A 13156-nucleotide genomic window follows, 5' to 3' on the forward strand; every position below is an offset into this window, starting at 1 on the left:
AACCTAGGAAGATGCAAAATCCAGTGGTGGATTTTCTGGTGTCCGGACAAGTACCCCAGTCAGAATCGCTGAAGGCTTTCAGTTGGATCTGATTGTCAGCAGGGAAGAACAGTCCTTGTGAGGGGTTGGCTTTTATGTATCGGAGAATATGTTGAGCAGCAGCATAATGCTTGACAGTGGGTGCCTGCATAAATTGGCTAAGTAAGTGTATAGAAAAACAAAGATCTGGTCTAGTGTTAGTGAGGTAGAGAATCTTCCCAATAAGCTGTCTATAGACAGTAGGATCTGGTAGAGTTTCAGCAGCATCATATAGATCTTTGTTGTCTTTAAGGTAAGGTGTTGAGCAAGGCTTGCAGCCAATCATGCCAGTTTGGCTTAGTATATCTAAGGCATACTTGCGCTGGCATATGTGGATGCCTTTTTTGGACCTAGCCACTTCAAAACCAAGAAAGTATTTGAGATTTCCTAGATCTTTGATCTTGAAAGCACTGTTTAAGAGAGCTTTGACATCCTCGATATCCTTTAGGGAATTTCCTATTAAAATAACATCATCTACATACACTAGGAGGGCCAAAAAACAGCCAGAATTATTTCTAATAAAGAGAGAGTGGTCAGATTGAGATTGAACAAAACCAATAGAGATTAAAAAGGAAGAGAGTTTGTCAAACCATTGCCTACTGGCCTGTTTGAGGCCATAAAGGGATTTCCGCAGCTTGCACACTTGTCCTTGAGTGTCAAGGCCTGGTGGAGGGGTCATGTACACTTCTTCCTTTAAGTCCCCATGAAGAAAAGCATTGTCTACATCCAGTTGATGTAGATGCCAGTTTTTGGTGGCAGCAATAGCAAGGAGGAGTCTAACTGTGGTCAGCTTTGCAACAGGGGAAAAAGTGTCTAAGAAATCTATCCCCTCGAGTTGAGTGTATCCTTTTGCCACAAGTCGAGCCTTGTGTCTTTCAATGGTGCCATCTGCCTTATGCTTAACCTTGTATACCCATCTGCAACCTATAGCAGTTTTCCCTTTGGGCAATGGGGCTAAATCCCAAGTTTTATTGAGCTGTAGGGCCTAAATTTCCTTTTCCATAGCCTTGATCCATTCTGGTTGAGTGCAAGCTTCATTATAGGACTTTGGTTCATTAGTAGAAGAAATAGCAAGAGTAAAATTTAACTGTTTTTCAGATAAAGAGTGATATGAGAGAACAGTAGAGATGGGATAAGGAGTTTTAAGAGTATTTTTGAAGTCTACATTATTGTGAGCAGAATTAGAAAAATTGACCTGATGGTGATAATCCTTAAGATAATCTGGAATGCGCCTAACTCTGTCAGATCTTCTAACATGAGGAGAATTAGGTTCTGTCCCTGCTGCAGAATCTACAAGGTTTTCTTGCTCAGAATTATGAATAGGAGTGTCTGGAAATCTTAGATCTGAAACAGTTTGAGTAATAGAGGTACTGTAATCATTATGAACATAATCACAGAAAATATTATCAAAATTTCTTTCACCTTCTTTAATAGGATTTTCTGTTTTATTTTCACTGTTAACATAAGGAAAGACATGTTCATAAAAAATAACATTCCTACTTATGAAAATTTCTCTGGTCTGGATATCTAAAACTATGTATCCCTTTACACCTGTTTTATATCCAATAAAAACACCTTTTCTGGCTCTAGGGTCAAACTTAGTTCTATTGTTTTCTAAAGTGGAGGCATAGCAAAGACAACCAAAAACCTTTAAATGAAGGAGAGTAGGGGGGTCACCATGAAAAATAGCATAAGGACTCTTATTTTTGAGAGTAGGAGTAGGCAACCTATTTATCAAATGGATAGCATGAGAAACAACATATGTCCAATAAGCTTTAGGTAGGTTAGATTGAAACATTAGGCTACGAGCAACATTCAAAACATGTTGATGTTTTCTTTCAACAATGGCATTTTGTTGAGGGGTTTCAACACAACTACGTTGATGATCAATACCATATTGGTTATATAGATCTGTGTAACAAAACTCAGGGCCATTATCAGATCTGATGATTTTAACATTCTTACCATACTGATTTTTAGCAAAAATGATGAAATTTCTTAACAGGGACCTAGTTTCACCTTTGGAATGCATCATAAAAGCCCACATGTGTTTACTGAAATCATCAACAATGCTTAAGAAATATTTATGACCATGAACTGACATAATAGACATAGGACCCCATATATCCACATGTATAAGATCAAAAATAGCAGCAGAAGTAGTAGTGCTTTTGGGAAAGGGAAGCTTGTGAAGTTTGGCCAAATGACATATATCACAGATGGAATTATTCACTGATTGCACATAAGGAAAATCAGTACAGATTTGTTTAATAACCTTGTTTCCAGGATGTCCTAGTCTAAAATGCCACAAATCAGCATTATTGTTGTTACAATTCAAAGTTATGCTAGAACAAACAGAGGTTTTATTTGATACAGAAAAAGAGTGTAAGTAATATAGGCCATTGATGAATTCAGCATGTCCAATCGTCTTCAATGTAGGGCTGCTTTGAATCTGGCACATCTTAGAAGAGAAAGTTAGTACACAATTTAAATCTTTGATCAAGGTTTGGACAGATATTAGATTGAAAGTAAATTCTGGTATGTAGAGGACATTAAAAATGATAAAATTTTCTGAAAACTGTACTGTTCCAGCAAAGTGTGCAGTAACAGTGGAAGAATTAGGCAATTTTATGCATATAGGTTTAATTTTGTGAAAGGCAACAAAGTGTTCTTTAGTGTATGTGACATGGTCAGTGGCACCAGTGTCTAAAATCCAGGAAATACTACCTTGTTGAGTGTTATAATTGGATGTGTTTGAATCTTTTCTTTGAACCTGGTTCACACTATGCCCTGGTTTCTCTGCATGTTCAATAAACTGCAGAAGTTTCTGTATCTGTTCAGGAGTAAATCCAGTAGAATCCTGCTTGACAGTTTTAGTGTTATTCCCTGTCAACTCCTCTTTGACATTCAGATTGCATGTGGCCTGACTATTGTTATCTTTGTCTTGATTACCAAAATCCTGTCTTTGCTTGAACCAAGGTGGATACCCGTGCTTAGAATAGCACTCATCAATGGTATGGTTCATCTTATGACAATAGGAACACTGTTTTCCCGCATTGGGGTTTCTTCCTCTTCCCCTTCCTTGTCCTCGCCAACCACTACCACGTCCTTGAGGCTTCCAAGTACCTTGATCAACATTTCTGGAGCCACTTTGCTTCTCAGCAGCATTCACAACTGCTGTACTCTCACTGTTGTGTCCAAGATTGCCATTATTTTGTCTTTCTTGCTGAATTATGAGGGAAAAAGCAAGATTGATGCTAGGGAGAGGGTCCATCAGCAGAATTTGAGTGCGAACATTGTTATAGGTATCATTTAATCCCTTTAGGAAGCAAATGACATACTCAATCTCTCTGTATTTTACAGAATTTCTGGATAGATCACAGCTGCACTGAACATCACAGATACAATGTGGTATGGGTCTTAAAGACTCCAGTTCTTCCCAAAGAATCTTTAAATCTGTGAAAAATTGGGATATGTTTCTATCACCTTGGCGAATGGAATGGATTTCTTGAAGTAGGTCTGAAATCTTGAAATAATCTCCCTTGGAAAATCTCTCTTTTAGTTCTTCCCAAAGATCTCTAGCATTCTCCACATAGACAACACTTTCTGCTATTTGAGTGGACAAGGTTTTTGTAATCCAAGATAGAACCATCATGTTTGATCTTTCCCATGCGTCATACAGGGGATCATCCCTTTTTGGTGCTTTGATACTGCCATCTATGAATTTAATCTTGTTTTTGGAAACAAGACCACGTTTCAGATTTCTGCTCCAGGAGGCATAATTGGTCTCATTGAGACTTTGGCTGACAAGAACAAGGCCAGGATTCTCTCCTGGGTGAAGGTAATAAGGACTGCAGGGATTGAGGATCTGATCTGCTATTGTTTTCTGTGCAGATTCTTCCTTTTTGTTGTTGTCTTGCATTTTGCAAGATTGCTTGCAAGAATGTACCAAGAATTGAGAAAGAAATGGGAGGAAGCAGCGGAAGCAGGCAGGTTACGAACCTGCTCTGATGCCATAATGGTTTTGGCAGAGGGGTGTGCGAAACCCTGATCTTCTGATCTCTCCCATGGCAGCAACTCGAAGATGGTGTGCAGAGGGGCTCTGTGAGAAGAGAGAAAAGTGCACAAGAAAGAAACAGAAAAACAGGTATGAAGAATCATGAACTGAACTTGATTAATTTGTGTTCTGTTTTGGAACCAAAACTCTCTGTTACGGGAGATCACAAACCTATCTTAAATAGGTTCTGTGATGGCTTTACAAAAGTAACCCTAAGCGGTTACAAAACTAACAAACCCTAACCACCTACAAAGCTAACGTCATAGTTGCTATCTTTGCCTTCAAGTTATAAACATGTGTCTGTGTCTACCATAGATGTTCATATACACAGAAAAGAAAAAAAAAATAAGAGAGAGAGAGAAAAATCTGCCATTAAAGTGAAGATTTAATCTTCTTCATTTTAGAAGATAAAGTAAATAATTTTGTGGAGGAAAATCAAGTGTTTATATTCTATGCATGACTTCACCAACCAACTTGATGTTATTTTGATTCTTCAAGTTTTACACGTTCATTGTTGCACCTAGGTCATTAAGGCAATGTAAATGCAACGAAGTGTACACGAAAGTGTTATCGGTTCTAAAGTATTTCTGCAAGCAGAAAAAGTGTTACGGTGTAAAGAAAAAAGCACGAAAATAATTTTTTTTCTTCTTTTTTTTACTCTAGGATAAGTTTTTTATGTTGATTCAAATTTTAATCGATATAACATATATTTTAATGACACTTAGAAATGATATAGAAAGTTCTATCTCATTTATAGATAGATCAAAACTTTCAAAATAAGGTCATTAAATGATTTCTTTTTTCATTTATATAAATTTGAAATAAGTAATTAAAGGAACCTCAAACCTTTTTTTTTATATAAATTTATCGGTGAAAAAATACTCAAATTTATAATAACCATCATATAGTATTAGTTATCTAAAATAACTTTGTCAATTCAAGAGTTAATTTTGAATAGCATTTTCATATATTTATACTTTGAATCTTCTTAGTTCTATAAAACCTACAAGACCCTTGCAACTCCCCTTTTCATTTATAGCCTTGCATCCCATTTCCTCGACATTATATCCAACCATATGTTTTAATAATCACCCATTCCTTAGTCAAGACCTATTATTAATGATAATTGATTATCTCAGTAAAAAGTGATTTTTTGAGAAAAACCTCTGTGATAATCAATTATCACTGTTGATAATTGATTATCATTTGTTGATAATAGATTATCCTGACTGATAATAGATTATCACAACGAAAAAATGTTTTCAGAAATGTTTCTATGATAATCGAGTGATAATCGATTATTTGTGGCAGTTGTGACTTAAGTTTTCATATTCTTAACCTAATTTCTAAATAGGCTTTTATAAATAAAGTGTTAGGATTTTCATTTGAAAAATATAGAAGTTAGAGAAGTTAGAAAGTACTTGAGAACTCTCTATGGGAAGACTTTGAAAAATCTAGTGTGAGTAGAGCGATAACTTTCATCAAGTGAGATCTTGAGTGATTGAGTGTTACTGTTGTTGCTAGGAGAAGCCAATCACCCTTTGTGTGATTCAAGGGAGGTGTTCATTCTTTGTGTGATTCAAGAAGGTGTTTCTTGATCTATTGTGTGATTCAAGAGAGGTGTTCATCCCTTGTGGATTTCAAGGGAGGTGTTTTCCAAACCCTAATTTTTCTTATCATTGATTGTAAGTTTGGTTTATTTTAGTGATTGAGTTAATCTCGTTTTTGAGAGATTAACAACTGGACGTAGGGTCTTTTTCATCTGAACCAGTATAAATACATTGTGCAATTTTCTCTTCCCTCCTCTCTTTATTTTACTATGATTATTAAAATAGAGGAAATAATTTTAATTGATCTTTGATATTAAAAGGGAAATTTTTTAAAGCACAATTTTTATTAAGAACCCAATTCACCGCCCCTCTTGAATTTTGTCTAAATGTTAATCATTCCGCTACACATTTTTAACAATTGGTATCAGAGTTTGCTTTGTTAGTTTTTCAAATTTTTCGAAAATGGTTGGACAAAAGCAAACTTTTGCAGAGGGTGCTTCTATTAATAGACCTCCACTTTTGACTAGTGAAAATTATCCTTTCTGGAAATTCAGGATGCAAATCTTTTTAGAGTCTATTGATAGAGGTATTTGCAATGCTATTTTAAATGGTTCTTTTCTTCCTACTATTACTATTAATAATTTGCAGGAATCTAAGCCCTTTTCCCAATGGACTACGGAAGAAAATATAAGTGCACAATATGATGTTAGGGCTATAAATATAATTTCATTTGCTTTATGTAACATCCAATATGGATATTACAAATTTAAATAAATAAAAATAAAATAGATAATAATTACACATTAATTTATTCTGCCATTTCCAAACAAATGAGGGAAAATGAAAACTTCTATTAAAATCTCCATTAATTCAAAAACCACAATACATAAATATCAACTACAAGTTCCAAGTCAAATAAAAATAAACATTTACAAATGTCCAAAATCCATAAATAAAACTCGGATAAAGCTTTTCCCATGCTAGCCCCACTTTGACTTTATGCCTCACCAGAACCACCTACAACATCATCTACTTCGTGTAAGGCATTACACGATCATCGCCAAACATAAGCAGATATGGTGAGCTAACATTATAAAATTCATATATACAATTCAGATATATAAGCACAGACAAATCAAAGGAACTCTATCCTTTGATTTCATACCACATGGCCACCACCATGTTATCCATGTTCTACGTCTTTAGATGAATACCTCAAGATGTCTTGTGTCGCAACCGAAATCGTGATGGGACGACCAACCAAAAAAGAAAACGATTTTGAAAATAGATTTGGAGTCGCCCCATAGTTATTTTGGAAAACCATGAAAATAAAACAAGTATGTGAAAAACCAGATTTTGGATCCGAGAGTCGGTTACGCGTAGGAAATGTGTTAGCACCCTACAGTGCCAGCCCGAAGGTGATACCTTTAATTAGAAATGCAAAGTTGATGTGGTCTTCAAAATGTTAATTTTCCTAAAAAATAATGAAACAATAATATTATACAGAAACCAAAACATTCTTTTGATTTTTTTGGGCCCGACAATGATTGACCTTGATCCTACGTATTCTTATTCAAAAATGAGAAATCAAGGTTACGTAGTTCTTTAAAAGATATTTAGAACACTATTTTGAAAATGATTTTGGATTTTTGGAAAGTGAACCTGCCAAGGACTGACCTTGCTCCTACGTATCTCACAATGGAGAATCAAGGATCACGTAGTTCTTATGAGATTTTTTTTGGATAGAAATGTTGATATTTTTTTATTTTTGTAATTTTATATTATTTGGTATTTTTGAATTATTTGAAAAATCAGTATTACATGACGCGAGCGACTGGACAGACACTAAAAAAGAAAATAAAGAAAAAAATTTTAGTATTTGTAGTATATTTGGATTTTTTCTTTTTTTTGTAATTTTTTATAATTTAAAATATTTTTTGTTTTTCGTTTTTTTAGAAAATTATAAAGGTGGAATTTAATAAAAAAAAAGGATAAAAGTGAAAAAACAAAAATAGAAGGGTGCAGGAGTAATGTGTGAGGTGAATGGAGTAAACACAAAAACAGGCCCAAAAACAATAATCAAAGACATAAGGGGTGCGAGACTATCACATGTGGGGGACTATCCCTCTTGGCAGCTCAACCACTTTGTTCTCGTGCATGCATCGAAACCTAACCTCGAGAGATCGTCGCCCCCGTTGCAACCGGCCAAAGACGTCACAAGCGACATTGGTGTCCACCACGGGTGTTGATGTCGAGAACCCAGAGATGCTTGACCTTCACTCTCCCTCCTCTCATGTGCGACTCAGACTTCCTCTGTGCGAGCACCTAGGGCCATTAGTGTGCATCCTTCGTTCAAAGCTCTGACTCACCGACGACAATGCTATGATTGGTTGTGGTTGATTGGGGAATATGGGACTTGACTGTTTGGCACTAGAATGAGGGCACTGGTTTGGTGTGAATGGAGATTCTCTATTCTTTGATTATACGTAGGTGAATGATAAAGATGAGTAAAGAGGTTAAGTGGTGATGGAAGAGTGTGGGATAGTGATGATGATTTTGTGCCCCAGAGGTGTATAGAATACGAAGAGGGTGTGGTTTTTTGCGTGAATGTTTCCCTTGTGGGAGTGTGAGTACGATGAAGGTTTTGAATGAATGGAGACAAGGGTGGAGATAATGACGAAACAACAATTGAACATGAACGAGGAACGTCGTGATTGGAAGTGTGTGTCGGTTGTAACGTCCCAACCGGAAATTACTATTTAAAAATAAATAAGAAATAAGATTTATAAAACATCGCATTTATTCTCGTAATTTCCCAAAAACGTGGGAAAATTAAAAGTTCAACATCGCTTCCGTAGTAATTAAAATCGTACTATTCCGTTATTACAAAATCAAACCATAAAAATTACAAAAGTAAATCATAATAAAACTGAGTAAATAATCTCGTCGCCACTGCTTGGCGCACCCTCGTCAACAGTGGCCATTGCCACTGATTTGTGTTCTGTCCGCCTGGCGGCTCGCTCGCGCCGCCAGGCGCCATACCAGTATCGCAGTGCTATTGGTTTCTTGGCACTTAAACAGATCCCTAAGGGATCCCAATCATACAACATAACAATTTACAACACAGTCTGGTTTTCCAGTCATACAACTATAATAAGATTACACCACACCCATTCAAACATGCCATTAAATCAAGTATTGTCATGCACCCATAGTCTCCTTCACTTACCCCTTTAAACATGCCACATACATTCAACATACACCCCGTCTTAGGATCATACAGTCTAATATTTTTATAAACTCATGACACCACACTCTTGTCAATATTGCATATGTACCTCAATAAAAATTCACAAGCACAAAACCACGACTAGGGTAAAGTTTCACCATCCATACCATATCTTACATAATTATCTCACTCGTACCCAATTAACATACATTCGGAATTTAACTTACCACATGCACCCAATTATGCTTCATTAGAAGTTACTTGAACTAATCAAAGGCTTATTCATGTATTTTACAAACTCCAAAATCAGCAATATTAAGTAAGGTATATCCCTAGCTATTGACCTCCAAATCCAATCTCCACCGTTCAAACTGAAAAACCACATGTTATGGACCACCTGTCAAATTTCACCTAAATCGGACGGTTAACGAACTGGGAAATGCAGTTTTACAAAAACTGCACGAACCAGAAAAATTGGTGGCACCTAGCGCCCAGAATCAGTCGACTGGCGCCCGGCGGGACTAAAATACCACCCGGCGGTTACTATTACGCGAAAAGTACGAAAAACAGCATTTTTCGTGAATCAACACACCAAGACCTCTGATGTGGCGCCTGGCGGCCAATATGGTGCCGCCAGGCGGTTCCTACAGTTCCAGGAACCCAGAAATATCCTCAACACCTTCAAATCTTATTCCAACCCCTACAATTCTGATTCCACTCGATTTACGATCCAATAGGCTGCCTTCACATGTTTATATTCATTATTCCTTCATAACACTCCTCCATATACGAAATTCCACTAACCTTACCACTTAATCTAGTGCGACTATGAAATCCCCAATTCATCAACCCACCAATAGATATTCATGAAATTTTCAAGTTCATGCAATGTCCAATCAATTTAGTAACTACAATCCCATAATTCATCATGCCAATTAAATATGTACAATAGAAATACAATCCAAACACCACGGCATCGCTGACAAACCAACCAAAATGAAAAAAATAAGAAGACGCACGTTGCGTCGCCTGGCGGGCCATCCTCAGCCGCCAAGCGGTTCATAAGCGAACCCAGAAATACACTGAAATCACATAGGCCGCCTGGCGGCACATAACCTACCGCTAGGCGGTTTCTGGAAAAATCCAGAAACGCGAGCAAAACTTGATTTTAATAGAGATGCAGGCTTTACTAGTTTCATACATTACACGATTGCACAAAATCACCATTTAAAACAACGAAGGAACTCCCCTAACTTGGTTTCCTCTGCCAAAATTGAAGATTGCAAGCTTTTTCCTTGATCACCAATGGCCTCCTTTATCATTCTCTTCCCACTCACCCTTTGCTTCACTCAATTAACCCAATACACTCCCAATTTCGTCCCCTCTACTCTCACCTCAAAGACAGCTTCACAAAACCCTTAATTAGCTTTTTATTGTGCTCTTAATATGGTTTGATTGCACCAAAACGAAAATAGCATTAATCCACAATTAATCATCACTTCATGTTTCCAGCCCCTTGCTGCCACATGCCTTAGGGTTTATGTGCCTCTTCACTTCCATGCAGTGTAGATTTTAACAAAAAGAAAATCATTTTGTTCAAGCCAAGGTTTGAACCCCTAACCATGCAAATATTAAGTCAATGCTAACCATCATGCCAATTCATGTTTCATGCTAAACTAACATAACTCAATTACTATATTCTTACTTAACACGCACATTCATATTATTAAAACAATAATAATTAAATAATACATAAGTGGCTTACATAGGACTCGAACCCAAGTCCTCTTACACAACCAAAGTACTCTCAACCATTTGAGCTAGTACTTTTCCATGTTACATCAACCACTATTAAATTTCATAAAGGCTTCCACGACCCGCATTTATTAATTAATTATTTATTTAATTAATTAAATTTTACGGGTCTTACATTCCCCCCACCTTAAAAATTTTCGTCCTCGAAAATTAGTGTTTATTAAAAATTAGTTGCGGTTAAGACTATCTCATTAAGTCCTCTATCTCCACGGTCAGATCCGTCATGAACCTAGATCTTGTCAGCTTCCAACACATGCAGAGGGTCTGCAATGTACTTCTGCAATACTTGACCCCTGCGTACACATGCCTTTCCTCTGAATTGCAGAATGTCGTCTTTACCCATCCACTTCAGGAAACACTACATTGCACCGTCTACAGTCCATAATGATGTGATTGTCTGACAACCAGTCCATGCAAAGTATTACGTCCAGGCCCTCCAACGGTAAACAAATGAGATTCACTTTGAACCTGTGTCCTGCCACTTCAATAGGACATTCGGTGCAAACTAAATTGGTAATGACTTCTCCCGAGGCAGGTGTTGAGACCGCCAGTTCGTACCCCAAATCCTGGACTACTAGACCCAGTCTACTCACACATTCTTGTGAGATGAACGAGTGAGTAGCTGCAGAGTCAAACAGTACCAAAACATTGTTATCAAACAATAAACATCGGTCAAGTATGAGATTACCTGACTTAGTGGCCTCAGTACTGGTTAATGCAAACACTCTCCCCGCTACTCGAGGTCGATCAGCTATCACCCTCTGCTGCTTCTATGATGATGGTTTTTCTCCGGTCGCCTTCTTGTCTGGACATTGACTCGCATAATGTCCAATCTTCTCGCACTTGTAGCACTTCACATGTTCATTACTAGCACCTGAACTGCCCGCAACTTTAGTACAGTTCTTGCGAAGGTGCGGCCCACCGCAGTTATAACATCTCAAGCTTGAAGATGACGACGAAGACCTGTCGTATGGCGCCTTCTGATGTCTGGTCTCAGAGGTATTCTTCTGCGTCCTCGTGATCCGACTGGATCCAAACTCTAACTCCTCCACAGTCCTGGCCTGCTCCACCAGAATTGGAAACTCTCTGATCCGAAGCGGCACTAGGAATCTACACAGCTCGTGCCTCAAGCCTCCCTCAAACTTGCGACAACGTCATTCCTCTATGATCCCTTGCGAGTAGAATCTCGCCAAGTACTCGAACCGGTCTATGTAAGCCTGTACTGGTTTACTACCTTGTTGTAGTGTCAGAAACTCCGCCTCGAGTGCATGTTTTGCCGAGTCTGGAAAATACTTCTCCAGGAACCTCTTCCTAAAGTTTACCCAGTTCACCTCTTCTTGTCGGGTCTGCATTTGTTGCTGCATTCCTGTCCACCAGTACTTAGCATCGCCAACAAGTAGGAAAGTGGCAAAATTCAACTGTTGTGCCTCTGTGCATTGCAGTACTCGGAATATCTTTTCACACTCCCTAAGCCAAGCATCAGCCTCATCAGGGGTAGCTTTGCCATTGAACTTGGACGGCTTGTGTTTCAGAACATCCTCCATAGTCACCGCTCTAGTGGGTGGCACTATGGCTCTAGGCTGTGCCGCAACAGGCTGCATGGCATCAACCATTCTATGGATCGCTTGTGCAATCTCATCGGCGCCTGCATCGTTTCTTCTTCTCCTATTTGCCATAGCCTGAATGGGCCAAATATTAATTGATAAATCAAACAATTCATAATTCAATTTCATAACAAGGCAAAACATCACATACACACGTCAACACGATAAGCTCACTCCCCAAAGACCCAATGAAATCATTGAAATCACGGCTCTGATACCAAATGTAACGTCCTAGCCGAAAATTACTATTTAAAAATAAATAAGAAATAAGATTTATAAAACATCGCATTTATTCTCGTAATTTCCCAAAAACGCGGGAAAATTAAAAGTTCAACATCGCTTCCGTAGTAATTAAAATTGTACTATTCCGTTATTACAAAATCAAACCATAAAAATTACAAAAGTAAATCATAATAAAACTGAGTAAATAATCCCGTCGCGATCCCCACTCCGTCTCTACGTATCCGCCTGCTCACCTGCAATATCATCTGCTCCCATGTAACAAGTTACATGATCATCGCCACACACACACAGATAGGGTGAGCTCATTTAAATAAAACTAAACAAATAAAATATTAAATACAACATCGCAACCTTAAAATCCCGAGTTAGTATTCTTCTCCCTTGTTCCTTACTTCTCCACTTCCAATACTTTCATTAGACGTCTATCATTTCTATACCCTTTAGGTGAGAACGATGATCGATCTTTGTTGCACGAGTGTCTACTCGCCCCTCCGACTACAGGCCACCACCTGATAGTCCACACGTGGGATTAACCTTGCCACAGCATCTCACCGTGACACCAAGTGGAGCTCCCCGAAAC

At 37.9% G+C, this 13156-nt stretch overlaps 1 protein-coding gene across 1 annotated transcript; it reads right to left on the reverse strand.

The window, feature by feature from the left end:
- Nucleotides 1-11499: 11499 nt before the first annotated feature.
- On the reverse strand, nt 11500-12405 carry LOC114170257. Its single transcript, XM_028055743.1, has 2 exons — nt 11927-12405; nt 11500-11815 (listed from the first exon to the last, which is right to left on the reverse strand). The coding sequence occupies exons 1-2, from the start codon at nt 12403-12405 to the stop codon at nt 11500-11502; spliced, it is 795 nt and encodes a 264-aa protein (XP_027911544.1).
- Between the last annotated feature and the right edge of the window lie 751 nt (nt 12406-13156).

This window comes from Vigna unguiculata, chromosome 11 (genome assembly GCF_004118075.2).
Source record: "Vigna unguiculata cultivar IT97K-499-35 chromosome 11, ASM411807v1, whole genome shotgun sequence".
In the NCBI taxonomy this organism is placed as follows: domain Eukaryota; kingdom Viridiplantae; phylum Streptophyta; class Magnoliopsida; order Fabales; family Fabaceae; genus Vigna; species Vigna unguiculata.

What these genes read in the sequence shown, in the direction of transcription:
- LOC114170257 (XM_028055743.1), bottom strand. Translation starts at nt 12,405, where the DNA reads ATGGCAAATAGGAGAAGAAGAAACGATGCAGGCGCCGATGAGATTGCA. An exon ending in GCTTACATAGACCGGTTCGA is followed by an intron (nt 11,816 to 11,926) that starts GTACTTGGCGAG and finishes GCTTCGGATCAG; the next exon opens with AGAGTTTCCAATTCTGGTGG.